This window comes from Oryctolagus cuniculus, chromosome 3, assembly GCF_051225735.1.
Source record: "Oryctolagus cuniculus isolate XC-2025 breed Fujian yellow rabbit chromosome 3, ASM5122573v1, whole genome shotgun sequence".
NCBI lineage: Eukaryota > Metazoa > Chordata > Mammalia > Lagomorpha > Leporidae > Oryctolagus > Oryctolagus cuniculus.
This window is the reverse complement of record NC_142869.1, coordinates 55,529,507-55,553,185: the sequence shown is the minus strand read 5'-3', so window position 1 is coordinate 55,553,185 and position 23,679 is coordinate 55,529,507. Positions and strand designations below refer to the sequence as shown.

At 39.3% G+C, this 23,679-nt stretch overlaps 1 protein-coding gene across 1 annotated transcript in view; it reads left to right on the top strand.

Moving 5' to 3' along the window:
- ZNF804A (zinc finger protein 804A) overlaps positions 1–23,679 on the top strand; it is a 368,502-nt gene that overhangs the window by 284,078 nt on the left and 60,745 nt on the right. The window contains exon 2 of the mRNA XM_051849369.3: positions 8,200–8,343. Coding sequence (XP_051705329.3) covers positions 8,200–8,343 — 144 coding nt within the window. The remainder of the gene's footprint in view (positions 1–8,199; positions 8,344–23,679) is intronic.

The following is a 23,679-nucleotide window of genomic DNA, read 5'->3' as shown; positions in this document are numbered from 1 at the left end:
GTGCCAGCCCCAATAGTAATTTTTGTGCAAGTTTTTGTATACCTCTTAGCCATTTGTGTATCTTCTTTTGGGATATGAACTTTCAATTTACCAATTTCTAATTGGATTATTAGTATTGAGTTCAGTACATTCCATATTAATTCTGGTTACTAGCCATTTATTAGACATATTGCAAATATTTTCTCCTGGATTCAGGGAAATAGCATTCTTTGGGACAGCTTACTTGAATAGAACTAGTTATGGATACCTTTTTTGATGGGCTGAATATCATTTGAGACTATATGTTAAATAGAGGCCCATTAGACACCTCATTTAAAAAAGAAAATTTCCAGAGGCTGGTGCTGTGTCAGAGCAAGTAAAGCCACTGCCTGCAGCCAGTATCCCATATGGGAGCTGGTTCGAGTCCTGGATGCTCCACTTCTAATCCAGCTCTCTGCTATGGCCTAGGAAAGCAGTGGAAGATGGCTCAAGTCCTTGGACCCCTGCCTCCACATGGAGACCTGGAAGAAGCCCCAGGCTTCTAGCCTCAGATCGGCACAGCTTTGGCTCTTGCAGCCATTTGGGGTGTGAGCCAGTGGGTGGAAGTGGTGTTGCTTTTCTGAAAGTAAAGCTTTTACTGAAATCAATTGGTTTTATTAGTTTATTTAAGAGGTAAAGAGATTCATACAGAGAGAAAGAGAAAGAGAGAGGTAGTCAGACAAATGTATTCAATAATTTCACTGAAGGGATTGAGGAAACATTTTCTTGAAGCATCAGAAGGAATAGCAGCCTTCAAGATCAAAGGAAAGGAGGGCATTGTACATACATATTGCACTAAATAAAACTGTGGCCCTTTGGAATAGAGGCAAATGTGGAACAACTGCAAATGTCTTATGCAGATATCCATCCTTATCCTTTAAGTACGAATTGTATATAGTGACTATTTCCTGAAGAGAATAGTGGTGAGTGGGGATAAGGAGAGTGGAAAATAACCACACAGTGGAGAAATCAGATCCTCTCAGTCTCAGTCATAATGATGCTATAGTTTTTTTTTTTTTAATATTTATTTAAAAGGAAGTGCAAGGGGCTGGCGCTGTGGCGCAGCGGGTTGATGCTCTGGCCTGAAGCGCCGGCACTCCATATGGGCTCTGGTTCTGGTCCCGGCTGATCCACTTCCCATCCAGCTCTTTGCTATGGCCTGGGAAAGCAATGGAGGATGACCCTAGTCCTTAGGCCCCTGCACCCACGTGGGAGACCCGAAGGAAGCTCCTGGCTCCTGGTTTTTGATTGGCACAGCTCCAGCCGTGGCGGCCAATTGGGGAGTGAACCATCAGATGGAGTATCTCTCTCTCTCTCTTCTGTGACTTTCAAATAAATAAATATATCTTTGGGGAAAAAAAAGGCAGTGCAAAAGAGACAGCAGGAGAGACAGAGACCAGGGGAGAAATCTTGCATCCACTGGAAGATTCACCCTCCAAATGCCTCAACAGCCAGGGTGAGGCCAGGACAAAGCCAAGGCTTAGGAATTCCATCTGAGTCTCCACGTGGCTGGGAGAAAGGGAGGTACTGGGTCATTAATTGCTGTTTCCCAGACACATCACCAAGAAGCTGGATTGCAAGCAGAAAGTAGCTGGAATTCAAACAGGATCTGCTATAAGGGATGTGGGCATGGGAGCTCTGCACTACCATGGTCAACCTGTAGGGATGTAGTTTTTATGCTGATATAATGCAAATTACTCAAGTAGCATTCTTTCTCAGACCACTAACTCCCATGTAACCAAAAGAAATTCATATACACACACACGCACACACATCAAAATTGAGGAATATTTTTAAAAGTCTCTGATTATAATTCCTTAAAATGTTAAGGTCGGGGGCCTGCACTGTGGTATTTTGGGGTAAGCCTCCACCTGCAGCACCTGGATCCCATATGGGTGCCAGTTCAAGTCCTGTCTGCTCCTCTTCCAATCCAGCTCTCTGCTATGGCCTGGGAAAGCAGTGGAAGATGGTCAAAGTGCCAGGGCCCTGCACCCGTGTGGGAGACCCAGAAGAAGCATCTGGCCCTGGCTTCAGACTAGCACAGTTCTGGCCCTTGTAGCCATTTGGGGAGTGAGTCAGTGGATGGAAGACCTCTCTTTCTCTCTCTCTGCCTCTGCCTAACTGTAACTCTGCCTTTCAAATAAATAGATAAATCTTTTATAAAAAAGAGAGAGAAAAGAAAATTTTCTCCCTCAAAATTTCTGTCTTCATTCTATTCATTTTTAAAATATAGAGTGTATGAACTGGCACTGATACTGATTTGTTTATTAATATTTCCCGTATAAATAAGCCTTGTGCCTTTTGGGTTCTTGCCATGAATTCAGAGAATTCTGAATATTGCCTCAAATAGACCAGGCAGCATGGCAAGTTTTTAAGCTTTTTATTCAATGACAGAAATGCACAGGGAGAAAGAAAAGTCCGGAAATTAAGTTGGGGTATCTACTGAGCAAAAAGCAAGCCTTGAGCCACGTGCAGCGAGCATTTGGTTAAGAGCAGTTACAAGGAGCTTATCACAGGCAGCAAAGCTAAGATCTGAAGGGCATGTGCCACAAAGGCTCAGAGTAACAAGGACAAAAAAGATCCATAATGGTGAAAAAGGATGAGGAAAAGAAAAGAGGGCTGGGCCCACTGAGTTTCAGGCCTTTAATCCACTTCTCAAGGGGGTGATTATTTAGCCTGATTGGCAGGTGGGTGCACAAGTGTGGTCAGGAAGGGGCATGAGATCACACAGGGGAGTGGTGAAGGCATGGTCTTCCAGCTCACAACTCTAATCAAATTTATCCCATCTGCCTGCCTACATTAGCACTGTGACAATGAGTAAACCAGTAACTTACCTATTTCAGTCTGTTTTCCTAAAAGTGTAAAAACTTCCCAGTTGCTCAGTAAGAAATTAAAAATTAAAACATTCGGCCGGCGCCGCGGCTCACTAGGCTAATCCTCCGCCTAGCGGCGCCGGCACACAGGGTTCTAGTCCCGGTCGGGGCGCCGGATTCTGTCCCGGTTGCCCTTCTTCCAGGCCAGCCCTCTGCTGTGGCCAGGGAGTGCAGTGGAGGATGGCCCAGGTGCTTGGGCCCTGCACCCCATGGGAGACCAGGAAAAAGCACCTGGCTCCTGGCTCCTGCCATCGGATCAGCGCGGTGCGCCGGCCGCAGTGCACCGGCCGCGGCGACCATTGGAGGGTGAACCAACGGCAAAAAAAGGAAGACCTTTCTCTCTGTCTCTCTCTCTCACTGTCCACTCTGCCTGTAAAAAAAAAAAAAAAAAAAAAATCTTTATAACTTTCAATGTATAGTTGTGTTGTTTTTCTGAAAGTAAAGCTTTTACTGAGGCCGGCACTGTGGAGTAGCAGGAAAAGCCGCCGCCTGCAGTGCTGGCATCCCATGTGGGCTCCGGTTCAAGTACCAGAGTACCAGCTGCTCCACTTCTGATCCAGTTTTCTACTATGGCCTGGGAAAGCATGTAAGAAGACCCAAGTCTTGGGCTCCTGCACCTACGTGGGAGATCTGGAAGAAGCTCCTGGCTCCTGGCTTCGGATCAGCCCAGCTCTGGCCCTTGCGGCCAATTAGGGAATGAACCAGTGGATGGAAGACCTCTCTCTCTCTCTCTCTCTCTCTGCCTCTCCTTCTCTCTCGGTGTAACTCGGACTTTCAAGTAAATAAATAAATCTTAAAAAAAAAAAAAAGAAAGCAAGTTCTTTTTTTAGTTTTTATTATTATTTTTTTGACAGGCAGAGTGGACAGTGAGAGAGAGAGACAGAAAGGTCTTCCTTTGCCATTGGTTCACCTTCCAATGGCCACCGCGGCCGGCGCACCACGCCAATCCAAAGACAGGAGCCAGGTGCTTATCCTGGTCTCCCATGGGGTGCAGGGCCCAAGCACTTGGGCCATCCTCCACTGCCTTCCCAGGCCACAGCAGTGAGCTGGCCTTGAAGAGGGACAACTGGGACAGAATCCGGTGCCCCGACCAGGACTAGAACCCGGTGTGCTGGCGCGGCAAGGCGGAGGATTAGCCTATTGAGCTGCAGTGCCGGCTGGAAAGTAAGTTATTTAGCTGGTTCACTTGTCAATTGTTCACAGCAGCCAGGCCTGAGCCAGGCCAAAACTGGGAGACAGAAAATCCAGTCTCCCAGGTAGGTAGCAGCTACTCACCTAATTTGGTCAGCTACTTCCTCCTAGAATCTGCATTAGTGGAGAGTTCAAATGGGTGTGCGGTCAGGACATGAACCCAGCTACTATGATGTGGAACATAGGTGTCTTAACCACTAGACCAAATGCTCACTACACTACTTTTAGAAATACTTAGAATGTGATTGACCTGGATGACCTGACCAGCTGTATGAAGCATGCTCCTTTGGTCTCTCCAGCAGCTGTGTTCATAGTTGGACACAGTTTGACTTTCCCAGATAGAGGGGACATTTTTTGGAAGCAAAGCCTATACAAACAGCTGTGTTCATTTTTCATCTTATTCAAGTGCATTTCTTATTTTATGCAGTGGGATGGCTTTATTTAATATGTATTCTGCTTTATAATCTGAGCCAATACCTGTTTCAATACCATCCACAATGAAGGAGAAGTGCCATAGAGTTGGTCAACCCATCCAGGGCTGGTTTTGTCTACATATATGATTTTTAAAAATGTATAATCAAGAGCAACATTATGACTAGCCAATAAATAGGTTATTCTATTCTGTTACTACTGTTTTCAGTAATACAGCCCTGATTATTTACTGAATCCACATCAGTTTTAAAATATGGTCCAAAAATGTTTTGTACAATGATTCCTCCTACAATTCTTACCTCATTCAAGTTATATTTCATTTTATAGCTTAGATGAAAGTAGAGGTAGAGATAGAACACTTAATGTATTAAAATATTAACAATTATTTAAGTGAAGAATAAATATTAAGTCATTGTCATTTGGTAACTTTTTATAGATATAAACTTTTGAAATGTGAAGTATTGTTTTACAATTTTTTTTTTTTTTAATGAGAGAGAGGGAGAGAGAGAGAAAGTCTTCCTTCCGGTGGTTCACCCCCCAAGTGGCTGCTACAGCTGGTGCGCTGTGCAGATCCAAAGCCAGGAGCCAGGTGCTTCCTCCTGGTCTCCCATGCAGGTGCAGGGCCCAAGCACTTGGGCCATCCTCCACTGCCTTCCTGGGCCACAGCAGAGAGCTAGACTGGAAGAGGAGCAACTGGGACAGAACCTGGTGCCCCGACTAGGACTAGAACCCAGGGTGCCGGTGCCACAGGCGGAGGATTAGCCTAGTGAGCTGCAGCGCCGGCCCTAATTTTACAAATTTTAAAAACAAATTAAAATGAGGAATTTATAGAACCAAATAGCAATATTGGGTGATGGTAATGCATGAACCTTAAATTAATGCTATTTGAGTCGCCTACTTTAAATTATTAGACAACTGAAGCTATTTAAACATTGGGTATTTGATGACAAAAAGGAATGCTTGTGGATTTTTTGTTTGTTTTTCTGTTTAGGTCTGATACTGGTTTTGCATTTATACCATTTAACATCCCTCTAATTTGAGAGCTACTTGTTGAAAGATTTACAGACAAAATGATATGAAGCTAGGAATGTTCTTTAAAATTATCTGAGGCAATTCAGGCATTTTGGAGCAGCAGGTTAAGTTCATTGTTGGGATGGCCACATCCCAAAATGCAGTGTCTGGTTCAAGCCCTGGTTTCTGATGCAGCTTCCCATGATGTACATGGGAGGCCCTTGGTAATGGCTCAACTACTTGTGTTCCTGACACTTTGTGGGAGACTCATGGAGTTTCTATTTCCTGACTTCAGCCTAGCCAAGCACTGATGTTGTAGGCATTTACGAAGAAAACCAGCAGATGAATGATCTCCCCCAGCCACACTGGACCACCATCACTCTGCCTGTCAAGTAAATAAATATATCTTTAAGAAATTATTTGTGGCAGGAAAAAGGATAGGAAATGGAATAGGATAGGAGATGGAATTCACCTTGAGTTGATAATCGTTGAAGGTGAATTGTGAAATCTTGGGCATTATTATAATCTTTCTTATGTGTTTAGAAATTCACAAATAATTCAGTGCTGTAGACCAGACTATTTAGAGTCAAATATGCTCATTTACTGATTATATCCTGGAGCTGGTTACTTAACATGCATGAGCTTTAAAATTCTCCCCTGTAATTTGAGGACATGTTTAGAATAGACATTTGTATGATTTTAATCAGGAATAAAGGCATTAATAATTGAAATACTTAATCAGTGGTTGACCCTAAATAAGCACTGAGTAAATGTTAGCTTACCATTTTATCTTCAAATTAGCTGAAGCTAATATTTTTTAAGGGTGTAATTTACATAGAAATCTGTTTCACTCTAAATGTTTTCCTTTGTAGACAGAATAAGAAGGAGAATGTTATTGCTTCCCTGCAGTAATATCAATCTTAAGAAATACAAAATTTTACACAATATAAATAATCAAATTTTTAAAGAGAGAAAGTAGTTTACCATAATATAATTAATGGAGAAACTCTACTAGTTTATCAAGAATTTTCTCTTAGTTCTAAAAGCTAATTCAGCTTTGATCCAAAAATATTACCGTTATAATTCCTATTATGTCTGGTTCATATGCTTTGGCTATAAAGATATTATGTAATTTTTGTCTCATTTAAATTTCCTGGTTCACAAAGTATTTTTGGAAGATTATAGTAAAATTCAGTAAGAAGTTCATAGCTATATGATTCGTTTTCATCTAACTTTTTTAACACATTGGACACAATCAAATGAAATAAGTTGCAAGAAGTTCACAAATTTAAGAATGCAAATTAATTAGTGACATTAATACAATGCTTTCACAAATTATTTAAATGATTTTGCAAATTATCATCCTTTGCTTTTTAGTGAATAAAACTTAGAAGGCATAATAATGGATCACCATCTTTTAAATTGGAAAGTTGACTGTGTATTCATAGATTATGGTAAATTGTTGATTACTGCAAAGTAGTTATTCCAAATTTTAGCTAAATTTATTATGTGTTATGTTTGCACAAAGATGCAGTATGATAAAATAAGAGAAGTGCTTATCATTCATTAAATTACTGTTAAACGACTTACAGATTTTGAAGAAGTATTTTAAATATTTGAACCAGGACAATGGTGATTACTACAGAAAAGACTACATCATTTCATATCCAAATCCCAGTGCCTAAGATAGTGAGTGTTCTATAATATATATAATGCCTGAACATGTAGTGATTGTGGATTTTAAAGGAGTTGAGTATAAGGGAATTTATAAGTTCGAAACATAATATATTCACTGGCAAAGATTGTAGTTTAGAAATTCTTCACATCAGTAATTCAATGAAAGAATTGGCCAATGTTTCATCATGCAGAATTTATTCATGTCTGGCAACATTAACATTTAAGGAGGCATGAAATAGCAAGTAAACTTAGATTTAAGAAAACCAAAGAGCCACAGTCAAACATTTTGCTATTTGTGCTTTGTAAACAAAAGCTAATGATGACTGACTATATTTTTCATCTTCTCAGAGGTTTGGTTGTATAGCCTTACTGTGAGTTTGATTAATGCAATCACTTATATAGTTTAATCCTTTTCAGTTTAGATATACAACTTAAATAACTTGTAGAAAAACATCTTATTTTCCAAACAGTAGAGAATATTTCTGATTTCTACTTAAATTTATATGACTCAAGATTAAAATTTTAGCCAAATGAAATCTTATTGAGATGAAAAAACATTGCTGTATATTTAAGGAAACAGTATAAAAAATGAATATTTGTGCACCAATATTAACCTTCAACTGGGTAATATATTCAGATAGAAAACTTTTATTTTAATGAATTTATGCAGAAATCCATAGTTGAATCAACATAGATATCTGATTTTCATTTTTAAAATTATAATAGACCATAGGGACTTGTTAAGTCAGGGCTTCAGTTCCTTTCTATGGTTTACTTTACTTCTTATTTCACTATTCTTCTCATTTATTATCTTGACTTCTTTTGTTAATCTTTTATTTTTATCTAACTCAATTTATTCTGATTTAGTTTCTGGTATTTACTGTATATTTCTCTTTGTTGTATTCTGTTTCTAATCTATTTTGAACAGAATTTGAAAGCTGTTCAAATAAACTAAACTCAAGAGAGAGCTGATTGCTTCCTTCCTTTTATTTATCAGGACTACGCTGAGAAGGAGAATACTATTGCAAAAGCTCTGGAAGATCTGAAGGCCAATTTTTACTGCGAACTCTGTGACAAACAGTATTATAAACATCAGGAATTTGACAACCACATTAATTCATATGACCATGCTCACAAGCAGGTAAGGAAGAGATGTGCAGGAAAACAGTGGCCATTCTGAACTTTTGGAGTATGTTGAATTGTGAAGACTGTATAAGTATAATATTTTTATTTAATTTTTCTTTGACTTACCATTTTTAAAGATGTCATTCTGGGGTGATGATTTGATGACTTAAGGTAAAATCCCTTTTTTAAAAAAATGCACCAAAAGCAATGTTTGAGACAACTGGTCAACATAAAGGAAGACCATTCATTTGCCTTTTAATGAGTTATAGTGTTTTGAAAACAATATTCTGCAAGTTATGAGCCTCTGAATGTCCACAAATGTATGAGACTTTTGAATATTTTAATCGTTATTATATTTGTCATGTGTAAAGGAATTATATACATATGTTCATATATCACTTAACTATAGGGATATGTTCTGAGAAACATATCATAAGAGTGAGTATATCAATAAACACATCATGAGAGCAATTTCATCACTGTGTAGAGATCATATTGTGTTCTTAACATATACCAAGATGGGTACACCATCACTAAGAGATAGACCCTTAAGAGTATATACTGTCATTCACCAAAATGTCCTCGTGAGACTCTGACTATAGTTTGCAGCACACATTTTAGATTTAACTACTGTGAAAGAAGAAAAGGGGAAAGAATAGTTGATGTGCTAGAAATGATTCAGTGTTTTGATTTAAATCCATAGTTAACATGTATACAGCTTATGTTAATATTACTTTCATTTTACTATCATTTATAAATCCAAGGTTGATTTTTAGAAAAGTCTAAGGAGGAGGTTAAAACAACAATGATTTCAGAAAATAAATTAATTGTGATTCTGTTTTCTGACACGCTACATATTTACCAGTGCACCAATGTTTGCTGTTTAGCCGACTTTATATAACCATTTTAGGATCAGCTTATAAGTATTTTCTATGCAGCCATAACTCATGGATACAATCCACAGTATTCACTTTAGTGTTAATAAAAGATACATTTTAAAATAGATGAACCTACACTAACTTTCCATCAATATCAGAGTTATTTAGTCTAAGGGAAGAGTAATGGGAAAATGATCATGTTAAATGTTTACGAAGCAATGCTATGCATTTTATTTTGCATTTTTTATTTTCATTTTATTTTCCTTCCAGTCTTTAGTACAGACTAAGCTTTGTTTAGCAGTCTTTTGTAAGAAAATGGTTAGCCTTCAATTATATACATGAGCAAGTAATGCATACTTAGCTTATTATCTGTTCTTATTCTTTTGTTTCCTGGTCTATTATAGAGCCACTGAGACACTGGCTAAGGGAGATTTTTTTTTTTTCTTATTAAATTCCCATTTATTTATTTTTTTTTAGATCTGAACTTTAATTCTTTTTTTTAAAACTTTTATTTAATGAAGATAAATTTCCAAAGTACAGCTTATGGATTACAATGGCTTCCCCCCCATACCGTCCCTCCCACCCACAACCCTCCCCTTTCCCACTCCCTCTCCCCTTCCATTCACATCAAGATTCATTTTCGATTATCTTAATATACAGAAGATCAGCTTAGTATACATTAAGTATGGATTTCAACAGTTTGCTCCCACACAGAAACATAAAGTGAAAAATAATAGATGATTTTTTAAATAGTGATGAAATCAGATCAGACCTATTGTCATGTTTAATCCCAGTGAGAGTCAAGTTGGGAATTGATAATTTCTTTTTTTTTTTTTTTTTTTTTTTTTTTTTACAGAGGATCAGTTTAGTATGCATTAAGTAAGGATTTCAACAGTTTGCACCCCCATAGAAACACAAAGTGAAATATATTGTTTGAGTACTCGTTATAGCATTAAATCTCAATGTACAGCACATGAAGGATAGAGATCCTTAATGAGGAGTAAGTGCACAGTGACTCCTGTTGTTGACTTTACCAATTGACACTCCTGTCTATGGCATCAGTAATCTCCCTATGCTCCAGTCATGAGTTTCTAAGGCTATGGAAGCCCTCTGAGTTCTCCGACTCTTATCTTGTTTAGACAAGGTCATAGTCAAAGTGGAGGTTCTCTCCTCCCTTCAGAGAAAGGTACCTCCTTCTTTGAGGACCTGTTCTTTCCACTGGGATCTCACTCACAGAGATCTTTTGCCAGAGTGTCTTGGCTTTCCATGCCTGAAATACTCTCATGGGCTTTTCAGCCAGATCCGAATGCCTTTAGGGCTGATTCTGAGGCCAGAGTGCTATTTAGGACATCTGCCATTCTATGAGTCTGCTGAGTATCTCACTTCCCATGTTGGATCACTCTCCCCTTTATTTACTCCATTGATTAGCGTTAGCAGGTACTAGACTTGTCTATGTGCTCCCTTTGACTCCCAGTCCCTCCACCATGACCAACTGTGAACTGAAATTGATCACCTGGAACAGTGAGATGGCATTGGAGATGTTTTGACAGAAATATTCCTATTTTTACATAAAGATACATGCATATGAATATATCATTTCTTGACAAATATTAAAATATATCACAAAATAATAATGAGTTTTGTTCTACAATTAGTGGCAATTTTTGGATAAAAAAATTCTGGAATGCTATTCCTAACCTGATACATATGAGAAAGTTGTTCCTTTGAGTATTTCTAGGTATTCAAAAGCACATGATAGATTAATGTATATGTTTCATCATGTATGGTAAGTGTTAGTGTCTCAAGAATATCTCACTAAGTATTAATATATTTTGCCCCCTGACCCCAAAGCATTATTCAGTCCTAAAGTTGTTTTGAAGATCAAGCTCTGGTTATCACATTTCCTCCTCTCTTTTTTAAAGATTATTTATTTGAGAGGTAGAGTTACAGAGAGAGGGGGAGAGATAGAGAGAAAGGTCTTCCACCTGCTGGTTCTTTCCCCAAATAGCAGCAATGGCCAGAGCTGGACAATCTGAAACCAGGAGCCAGGAGTTTCTTCCAGATCTCCCTTGTGGATACAGGGGCCTAAGCACTTGGGCCATCTTCCAGTGCTTTCCCAGGCCATAAGCAGAGAGCTGGATCAGAAGAAGAGCAGCCAGGACACAAACTGGTGCCCAAAGGGGAAGCTGGCATCGCAGGTGGAGGCCTAGCCTATGCCACAGTGCCAGTCTGTCACATTTCCCTTTTAGCTTCTTATTCTTAGTGAATTTAGAATTGTTCTGTAGTCAGCCCTAAAGTTGTTTTGAAGATCAAACTCTAGTTATCACATTCTCTTTTTACCTCCTTCTACACAGTGAATTTGGGATTCTCTGTATATTTTGTAAAGATTCATTCATTTATTTGAAAGTCAGAGTGACAGAGTGTGTGGAAAAAAATATCTTACATGTGCTGATGCATTCACCAAATGGTAGCAATGGTGGGGCTGGGCTAGGCTGAATCTAGTAACCTGGAACTCTATCTGGTTTCCCATGTGCATAGCAGGAGCCCAAATACTTAGGCCATCTGCTGCTGCTTTCTCAGGCACACTATCGGGGAGCAGGATAGGAAGTAGAACAGCTGGGAATGGAACCAGCGCTCAGATATGAGATGCAGGCATAGCAGGCAGTGGTTTAAGTTACTGCCCCATATTTTCTATATTCTACATAGGTCACCTCAGGTATTCCTGCTGGGTCTGGCTTGGTATTTTGAAAATCTAGAGGCTGATCTTTGACAAAGTTCAGGGGCATCAATCACTATGGATAGATAACACCATCAAAACTCTTACGAACTCTGGTCAGCAGCACAGTTGGAACATGTGCTGATGTTACAAGAGCTGCAGAAAGTTAAACTCTGTATGAACATTGTATCCTGTTCCCCGAGAGCAATGGAACGCCCTTGAGGGTGTCTTCCTAGAGAATGCTGCTTTTTCTGAACAAAGATGTCACCACCATGACAGCTGTCAATGTTTCCATCATATGACTACCACATCTTGAGCACTGTGAATGAAGCTGAGAGGGACACAGACTGGGATGCCCAGTATAGATTTTTGTCTCCTTAGAAATTGAAACTGGTATATAAAAAACAAAACATAAAACTACCTGCTGTCTGTCAATGGCTGGGCCTAACACTTGAAATGATAGATCTTGTTAAGTAGGTGAGTCCTTTGAAAAGCTGAGAAAGCTGGTTTGCAAAAAGAAAGAAACAAATGCACAAGAAAATTGATATGCCAGTGACCATGTCAAAAGAGAGGGGTTTGGGAGAGAGTATGGAAATAGCAACTTGATTACCAATTATTTTCCGAATCCTAAGAACAGTCCATCCTACAACTTATTCTATGACCCTGTCCTTGAGTTCTGAGAGTTATTTTAGCTTGCTACTAATAATTATACTTAAAATAATAGCTTATCTTGATGCTTGCTATTAGTTGTAAAGAACAACAAGAATTTTTCTTCATAAAACACAAAGCTAGTCAAGCATTAGGCCAAGATTTTTGTTTCTCATAGCAAACAGCATTGTAAGTCCATATTACCAGCAGTTAACTTTCTTTCAGGTAAATCTACATGCAATTTGGATACTTCTTACATGGATTAAAATAAAAGCAGGGAGTAATCCTCTGCCTGCGGTGCCGGCACACCGGGTTCTAGTCCCGGTTGGGGTGCCGGATTCTGTCCCGGTTGCCCCTCTTCCAGGCCAGCTTTCTGCTTTGGCCCAGGAGTGCAGTGGAGGATGGCCCAAGTGCTTGGGCCCTGCACCCTCATGGGAGACCAGGAGAAGCACCTGGCTCCTGGCTTCAGATCAGCAGGGCGCGCCGGCCTCAGCGGCCATTGGAGGGTGAACCAACGGCAAAGGAAGACCTTTCTCTCTTGTCTCCCTCTCTCTCTCTCACTGTCCACTCTGCCTGTCAAAAAAAAAAAAAAAAAAAAAAAGAAAGAAAAAAGAAAAAAAAGAAAAGCAGGGAGATCAATCTAATGCATTCATTCCCTGCAGTGATTTGATTACCAGGGCCAATGGGTGAAGAAAAAAGGGAGGATGATTTACTATTTTAATGAGTGCTACCTCTGTCATTTACCAGCTATGTGGCCTTGGGCTGAATAATCAAAGGCTCAGTGAACTCAGCTCTTTGTTCTTAGGGAAATTAAATGCTAAAATACACACGAATATACTTTACAGATAACTTGGATAATAGGAAAAGCTTCAAATTTTAACTTATTTTAATTATTGCTTTATAAAATTTCTTTTCTCTCAGGATATTTTGGATGCTGACAGTATGCCTTTGAGACTACCCATTATTTAGGCTTGCCATGGAGGATCAATTTTGTTTCATATAGGCTAATAGAGTTTAAAACACATCTAGGTAATCTTGACCCAAGTGCTGTTTTATTTGCCTCTGTATCTGCAAATCTGCTTTGGAAAAATATATATTCTTTTGAATCTGAATTCAAAGGAAAGCACTTTATTTTTTTTTTTTTGAAAGTCTCTCTCAAGCACCTATCACTATGTCTTATAAACAGAAGGTTAAGAAGAGGAAGAAATATGGGTTTTACAAAGCTGATTACAATACTTCATAATTTAGGGTACATTTTTATATATGCTTTTAAAAACTTTGTAACTCCAAAGCTTTTGGACTGTAACTATCTAAGGGATGAATAATTGTGGGTATGTCTTCTAACCTCACAGCATCTAGTGCAACATCTTGCATAATTCAAACATCCAATCAATGCTTCTCACATAAATAAGTGTGTCAAGGTGACAGTCAAAATTCATTTTGAGGGGCCAGTGTTGTGGAGTAGTGAGTAAAGCTGCCGCCTGTGTTGCTGGTTCCTGTCCTAGCTGTTCCACTTCTGATATAGCTCCCTGCTCATAGCCTGGGAAAAGGCAGCAGAGTATGGTCCAAGTGTGTGGGCCCCTGCCACCCACACAGGAGACCTAGATGAAGCTCCTGGCTCTTGATTCAGCCTGGCCACGCGCTGGCTGTTGCAGCCATCTTGGGAATCAACCAGTAGATGGAAGGTCACCCTGTCTCTCCATCTGTCTTTAAAATACTGACTTTCAAAATAAATGAATAAATCTTAGAAAACTTCATTTTGAGATTTTGTAATATCTTATTTTTATTGTAGGATAAGAGTTTTCAAAGATAATTTATTCACAGGTTTAAACTTACATAAAACTGTGTGGAAGAAGAAATCTGTGAATGAGGATGTGGTGGTACTTAAAAGAGGAAGGAGTTTTCTTTAACTGTTTCCTCATTCACAGAGATTCACGTATCATAACAGTAAGGCTACCAATGATTTTAGAAATTTAAATAACACATAATATGCATAGTCAACAAAGTTCTTCATATACATAAAACTATTTAACCTTGATGTTTATATTGCAAATTATCAATTTTCGGTAGGACAACATGATTAAAAGCGTGTAGCACCTTCAGGAACACCTGGGGGAGTTCACTTTTTTTTTTTTTTTAAGATTTACTTATTCATTTGAAAGGCAGAGGCAGAGGCAGAGAGAGAGATCTTCCATCCACTGGTTCACTCCCCTGATGGCCACAAGGGCCAGAGCTGCACCAATCTGAACCCAGGAACCAGGATCTTCTTTTGGGTCTCCCACGTGGGTGTTCAGGGTCCATCTTCTACTGCTTTCCCAGGCCATAGCAGAGAGCTGGATCACAAATGGAACAGCCAGGGGCGGAGCCAAGATGGCGGAATAGTGAGGGCGCGCACCGAGAGTCCGGGAAAATTTAGTTTAATAAAAGGGGAGTTACGGTAGCCGCAGAAAAAAGAACCAGGAAAAAATTGCACGGGAATCGTGAATCGGAGGACCTACTGGGAGAACAAGGTCGCCCACCGCGCGCGCGGAAGCCAAGTCGCGGGACCCAGCCGCAGAAGCCCCAGTGCTCCAAGGGGAGTGCATGCCACACAGACAACAGCGGGGAGACTTGGGACGCTCCACACATCGGCGCTGGAAGGGGAGGTGAGCTCAATAACCCGAGACATTGGTGGGGAAACGGGGGTCAGAATCTAGAGGGGGGCCGGAAAGTGCAGCAAACTCACTACCTGAAAGAAGGAAAAAAAAAAGCTTCGGGGTTTCTCTTCCCCCTAACCTTGCAAAGGTTACAAGGCTGGAAGGCTAGAATTCCCAAGAGACAAAGAGCAGGCCTGCGCTCTGGATTTACATATCAATGGGGGAGAGCTAAGGAACTGAGTCACTAGTAGCCTAGGCAACCCAGTGGGAGTCCAGAGGAGCCAAAGACTGGAAGCTAAATACCATCAATTCTGCACAGCCTTGCCCTGCGGTGTTACTTACCCCCTGAATAAATAAAATAAATAAATAAATAAAAAGAGAGAGATTTACCACGCATAACCTGAGGGTGTCACCTTTGCACACCCTTAACCTGGAAGAACCAGGCAGAGCTCTCAGGCCGCACCCATCTCAAGCCTCCAAGGCTCCTCCAACAGCAGGCAGTCCACTTAACACGGACACAGTATAAATAAAAAAAAAAAAAAAAGAAAAGAAAAAAAAAAAAAACGCACAGTGACGCAAGAAGAATTAACTATGCCGAGTAACAAACACAGAAATAGAGGGAGCAAGATCAACAATGACACTATGATGCCTCCAAATAAGCAAAACACCCCAAGCCAAGAGTATGAAGATGATGAGATAGAAGAAATGCAAGATACGGATTTCAAAAAATTTATGATAAGAACATTTAGAAGTTTTCAAAAGCAAATCCTTGAACTACAGAAATCCTTAATGGACAAGATTGAAAATCTCTCTCGTGAAAACGAAATTTTAAGGAAGAGTCAAAATGAAACTCAGAAACTAGTAGAACAGGAAAGTGTTATAGTGAAGAGAAATCAAAATGAAATGAAGAGCTCAATAGATCAAATGACAAACACATTAGAAAGCCTTAAAAACAGAATGGGTGAAGCAGAAGAGAGAATATCGGACTTAGAAGATAGAGCACAGGAAAACATACAGTCAAACCAAAGAAAAGAAGAGGAAATTAGAAACCTAAAAAATATTGTTGGGAATCTACAGGATACTATCAAAAAAACCAACATTCGAGTTCTAGGAGTTCCTGAAGGCATGGAGAGAGAGAAAGGATTGGAAGGCCTTTTTAGTGAGATACTAGCAGAGAACTTTCCAGGTTTGGAGAAGGACAGAGATATCCTAGTACAGGAAGCTCATAGAACCCCCAATAAACATGACCAAAAGAGATCCTCACCACGACACGTGGTAATTAAACTTACCACAGTGAAACATAAAGAAAAGATCCTAAAATGTGCAAGAGAGAAACGTCAGATTACTCTCAGAGGATCTCCAATCAGACTCACAGCTGACTTCTCATCAGAAACCCTACAAGCTAGGAGGGAATGGCGAGACATAGCACAGGTGCTAAGAGAGAAAAATTGCCAGCCCAGAATATTATATCCTGCCAAGCTCTCATTTGTGAATGAAGGTGAAATAAAGACCTTTCATAGCAAACAGAAATTGAAAGACTTTGTGGCCACTCGTCCGGCCCTGCAAAAGATACTTAAAGATGTGCTACACTCAGAAACACAGAAACACGGCCATCAATATGAAAGAAGGGAAGGGAAGAACACCTACCAGTAAAAGAGCATGGGAAGCTCAAAGCATATACTAGAAAATATTTCCGGGAAAATGGCAGGGCAAAGTCACTACGTATCAATAGTCACATTGAACATTAATGGTCTAAATTCTTCAGTTAAAAGACACCGTTTAGCTGACTGGCTCACAGAACACAACCCAACTATTTGTTGCCTACAAGAAACACATCTCTCTAACAAAGAGGCATGCAGACTGAAAGTGAAAGGTTAGAAAAAGATATTCCATGCCAACAGAAACCAAAAAAAAGCAGGTGTAGCCATATTAATATCAGACAAAATAAACTTTAATACAAAAACTGTTAAGAGAGACAAAGAGGGACACTATATAATGATTAAGGGTTCAATTCAACAGGAAGATGTAACTATTATAAATGTATATGCACCTAATTACAGGGCACCGGTCTATTTAAAAGATATGTTAAGGGACTTAAAGGGAGATTTAGATTCCAATACAATAGTACTGGGGGACTTCAATACTCCACTCTCAGAAATAGACAGATCATCCGGACAGAAGATCAACAAGGAAACAGCAGATTTAAATGACACTATAGCCCAAATGGATCTAACAGATATATACAGAACTTTCAACCCTACATCTACATACTTCACATTCTTCTCAGCAGCGCATGGAACCTTCTCTAGGATTGACCACATACTAGGCCATAAAGCAAGTCTCAGCAAATTTAAAAGAATTAGAATCATACCATGCAGCTTCTCAGACCACAGCGGGATGAAGCTGGAAATTAGCAACTCAGGAAACCCCAGAAAGTATGCAAACACATGGAGACTGAACAACATGCTCCTGAATGAACACTGGGTCATTCAAGAAATCAAAAGAGAAATCAAAAACTTTCTGGAAGTAAATGAAGACAACAACACAACATATCAAAACTTATGGGATACAGCAAAAGCAGTATTGAGAGGCAAATTTATAGCAATAGGTGCCTATACCAAGAAATTGGAAAGGTACCAAATAAATGAGCTTTCAGCGCACCTCAAGGACCTAGAAAAACTGCAGCAAACCAAACCCAAATCTAGTAGGAGAAGAGAAATAATTAAAACCAGAGAAGAAATTAATAGGATTGAATCCAAAAAAACATTACAAAAAATCAGCCAAGCGAGAAGCTGGTTTTTTGAAAAAATAAACAAAATTGACACCCCATTGGCCCAACTAACTAAAAAAAGAAGAGAAAAGACCCAAATCAATAAAATCAGAGATGAAAAAGGAAACGTAACAACAGACACCACAGAAATAAAAAGAATCATCAGAAATTACTACAAGGACCTGTACGCCAGCAAACAGGAAAACCTATCAGAAATGGATAGATTCCTGGACACATGCAACCTACCTAAATTGAACCATGAAGACATCGAAAACCTAAATAGACCCATAACTGAAACAGAAATTGAAACAGTAATAAAGGCCCTCCCAACAAAGAAAAGCCCAGGACCAGATGGATTCACCGCTGAATTCTACCAGACATTTAAAGAAGAACTAATCCCATTTCTTCTCAAACTATTCAGAACAATCGAAAAAGAGGGAATCCTCCCAAATTCTTTCTATGAAGCCAGCATCACCTTAATCCCTAAGCCAGAGAAAGATGCAGCACTGAAAGAAAATTACAGACCAATATCCCTGATGAACATAGACGCAAAAATCCTCAATAAAATTCTGGCCAATAGAATACAACAACACATCAGGAAAATCATCCACCCAGACCAAGTGGGATTCATCCCTGGTATGCAGGGATGGTTCAACATTCGCAAATCAATCAATGTGATTCACCACATTAACAGACTGCAGAAGAAAAACCATATGATTATCTCAATTGATGCAGAGAAAGCATTTGATAAAATTCAACACCCTTTCATGATGAAAACTCTAAGCAAATTGGGTATAGAAGGAACATTCCTCAATATAATCAAAGCAATTTATAAAAAACCCACAGCCAGCATCCTATTGAATGGGGAAAAGTTGGAAGCATTTCCACTGAAATCTGGCACCAGGCAGGGATGCCCACTCTCACCACTGCTATTTAACATAGTTCTGGAAGTTTTAGCCAGAGCCATCAGACAAGAAAAAGAAATCAAAGGAATACAAATCAAGAAGGAAGAAGTCAAACTATCCCTCTTTGCAGACGATATGATTCTGTACTTAGAGGATCCAAAGAACTCTACTAAGAGACTATTGGAACTCATAGAGGAGTTTGGCAAAGTGGCAGGATATAAAATCAATGCACAAAAATCAACAGCCTTTGTATACACAAGCAATGCCATGACTGAGAAAGAGCTGCTAAGGTCAATCCCATTCACAATAGCTACAAAAACAATCAAATACCTTGGAATAAACTTAACCAAGGACGTTAAAGATCTCTACGATGAAAATTACAAAACCTTAAAGAAAGAAATAGAAGAGGATACCAAAAAATGGAAAAATCTTCCATGCTCATGGATTGGAAGAATCAACATCATCAAAATGTCCATTCTCCCAAAAGCAATTTATAGATTCAATGCAATCCCAATCAAGATACCAAAGACATTCTTCGCAGATCTAGAAAAAATGATGCTGAAATTCATATGGAGGCACAAGAGACCTCGAATAGCTAAAGCAATCTTGTACAACAAAAACAAAGCCGGAGGCATCACAATACCAGACTTCAGGACATACTACAGGGCAGTTGTAATCAAAACAGCATGGTACTGGTACAGAAACAGATGGATAGACCAATGGAACAGAATTGAAACACCAGAAATCAACCCAAACATCTACAGCCAACTTATATTTGATCAAGGATCTAAAACTAATTCCTGGAGCAAGGACAGTCTATTCAATAAATGGTGCTGGGAAAACTGGATTTCCACGTGCAGAATCATGAAGCAAGACCCCTACCTTACACCTTACACAAAAATCCACTCAACGTGGATTAAAGACCTAAATCTTCGTCCTGACACCATTAAGTTATTAGAGAACATTGGAGAAACCCTTCAAGATATTGGCACAGGCAAAGAATTTCTGGAAAAGACCCAGGAGGCACAGACAGTCAAAGCCAAAATCAACTATTGGGATTGCATCAAATTGAGAAGTTTCTGTACTGCAAAAGAAACAGTCAGGAGAGTGAAGAGACAACCGACAGAATGGGAAAACATATTTGCAAACTATGCAACAGATAAAGGGTTAATAAGCAGAATCTACAAAGAGATCAAGAAACTCCACAAAAACAAAACCAACAACCCACTTAAGAGATGGGCCAAGGACTTCAATAGACATTTTTCAAAAGAGGAAATCCAAATGGCCAACAGGCACATGAAAAAATGTTCAAGGTCACTAGCAATCAGGGAAATGCAAATCAAAACCACAATGAGGTTTCACCTCACCCCGGTTAGAATGGCTCACATACAGAAATCTACCAACAACAGATGCTGGCGAGGATGTGGGGAAAAAGGGACACTAACCCACTGTTGGTGGGAATGCAAACTGGTCAAGCCACTATGGAAATCAATCTGGAGATTCCTCAGAAACCTGAATATAACCCTACCATTCGACCCAGCCATCCCACTCCTTGGAATTTACCCAAAGGAGTTTAAATTGATAAACAAAAAAGCGGTCTGCACCCTAATGTTTATTGCAGCTCAATTCACAATAGCCAAGACCTGGAACCAACCTAAATGCCCATCAACGGTAGACTGGATAAAGAAATTATGGGATATGTATTCTTTAGAGTACTATACCGCAGTAAGAAACAACGAAATCCAGTCATTTGCAACAAAATGGAGGAATCTGGAACACATCATGCTGAGTGAAGTAAGCCAGTCCCAAAGGGACAAATACCATATGTTCTCCCTGATCGGTGACAACTGACTGAACACCAAAAAGGAAACCTCCTGAAGTGAAATGGACACTATGAGAAATGGTGACTTGATCAGCATAGCTCTGACTGCTAATGGACAACTTAATACATTATCCCTCATAGTATTTTTTTTTTGTCTGTTCTACTTAATATGACTGGTTTAATTCTGTAATTATCACACAGTTATTCTTAAGTATTGAAAATTAACCGAAATGTGATCCCTGTTAAACATAAGAGTGGGAATAAGAGAGGGAAGAGATGTATAATTTGGGACATGCTCGGGCTGACTTGCCCCAATTGGTAGAGTTGGAAACATACCAGGGGATTCCAATTCAATCCCATCAAGGTGGCATGTGCCAATGCCATCTCACTACTCCAAGTGATCAATTTCAGTTCACAATTGATCATAATGAAAGGACTAAGAGTCAAAGGGAGCACATAAACAAGTCTAGTATCTGCTAACACCAACCGATAGAATAAATAAAGGGGAGAGTGATCCAACATGGGAAGTGAGATACTCAGCAGACTCATAGAATGGCGGATGTCCTAAATAGCACTCTGGCCTCAGAATCAGCCCTAAAGGCACTCGGATCTGGCTGAAAAGCCCATGAGAGTATTTCAGGCATGGAAAGCCAAGACACTCTGGCAAAAAGACCTCTGTGAGTGAGATCCCAGTGGAAAGAACAGGTCTTCAAAGAGGGAGGTGCCTTTCTCTGAAGGGAGGAGAGAACCTCCACTTTGACTATGACCTTGTCTAAACAAGATAAGAGTCGGAGAACTCAAGGGGCTTCCATAGCCTTGGAAACTCATAACTGGTGCATAGGGAGATTACTGATGCCATAAACAGGAGTGTCAATTGGTAAAGTCAACAACAGGAGTCACTGTGCACTTACTCCTCATGTAGGATCTCGGTCCTTAACGTGCTGTACACTGAGGCTTAATGCTATAACGAGTACTCAAACAGTATATTTCACTTTGTGTTTCTATGGGGGTGCAAACGACTGAAATCTTTACTTAATGTACACTAAACTGATCTTCTGTAAAAAAAAAAAAAAAAAAAGAAAAAAAGAAAAAAATTTTCAATTCCCAACTTGACTCTCACTGGGATTAAACATGACAATAGGTCTGATCTGATTTCATCATCATTTTAAAAAAATCATCTATTATTTTTCACTTTATGTTTCTGTGTGGGAGCAAACTGTTGAAATACTTACTTAAGGTATACTAAGCTGATCTTCTGTATATTAAGATAATCGAAAATGAATCTTGATGTGAATGGAAGGGGAGAGGGAGTGGGAAAGGGGAGGGTTGTTGGTGGGAGGGACGGTATGGGGGGGGAAGCCATTGTAACCCATGAGTCGTACTTTGGAAATTTATATTCATTAAATAAAAGATAAAAAAAAAATAAAAAAATAAATTTATGTTTATAAAGTAAAAAAAAAAAAAAAAAAAAAAAAAAAAAAAACAAATGGAACAGCCAGGACATGAACTGGCACCCATAGGGGATGCCGGCACTGCAGGCAGCAGCTTTACTCTCTATGCCACAGCACCGGCCCAGGAGTTCACTTTTATCAGGGTAGCACAAAAGATACTTCAAAAGACCTCTCTAAATACATATTCCTTGTTACAAATTTGTTATGAAATTGCTGAGTTTCTAGATAGTATGATATCTGCAAAGAGTCACCCCACCACCATGGGAAGCTGAAGATCATGCAGCTACTGGCTATACCTGGACCTTCATAGCAATCACTTACAAACTTTGATTGGAATGGAAATGCCATTATGAGCTTTGCAGTCTGGAAAATAGAAACGTGGACAGAACTTTGTAAACTTGGAGTCTTCAGGGTTAAGATGAACATTGCCCTAGATCCTGACTGAAACATACAAATTACAATTAGGTAAAACGTAATCTCAATTTAGATTTTCTAAATCTTTGTGAACTTTTATCTTGCTAATAACACTCAGTGGAAAATCAGTTTTTTTTTTTTTCCCTAGTCCTCCAGGGTTCTATTTCTGTGACTGTATTTAGGGATTTCAACTAGTTTACTTTTATTGGCCTTTTTGAACCTAAGTTTCAAAGTTTTCAAAGTCATTAAGTATAATGAATAGTTAAGGCCTGTGTATCCATCATAAGTTTACCTAATTCTCAATTGTACATTTTCTAAGTGATACTATCCCTAAAAAATGAATAATTTCCAGTAAAGTCCATGTCTAGTCACAGAGTTAAAAAATAAATTTAAAAAACCGGGATACTCAGGATCAGACAAAGAGGAAATATTTTCCTCTAACCATTTTACCTGTTCATCTGCTCTCAAAGTAAAGCCACACTGTGTCTGTCCTTTCACCTGACAGCCTGTGGGCAATTCAGAGTCATTTTCGCCATAAGAGATTGTCACACTGATGCTATGAAGAGATAGAAAAGGGAATGATTGCCTTATTGCTGCTGCCCCTCCAACATCTTGGTTTTTGCTTTAGTGGCTGCAATGTGACTGACACACCTCCCAAAAGGCACTGAAGTGACCTTCACCTCAGCGAGTGGAGATTCAGTGCCTTGGAGCATGCTGTGTCGTTCTGCTCCAGAGGAGTCAGGGTCAGGCCAGCTTGTTGGAATGCGCTGTTCCTACAGGGATTTCTATTGCTAGAGAAATGAAATGGCTTTATTCCCAAGTTTGAACATTTCCTAATAATTTAAACTACTGCTCAGTGATCTGACACTTAAGAAGGAAAATACTCCTGATATTTGGGTGTAAATATACATCTGTGCATCAGTACATAAAAGCTGATTTTAAAAATAAGAACTCTGAATGGGGCAATGCAGAATACAATTGCTTTAGATGCTTCAGATGTCTTCCCTGGTTTATGCTTGTGTGTGTGTCTGTGTGTGTGTCTGTGTGTGTGTCTGTGTGTTGTGACTGTCAACTGAATTTTACTCTTTTCATGGTTTTTCTTTTTAATCATT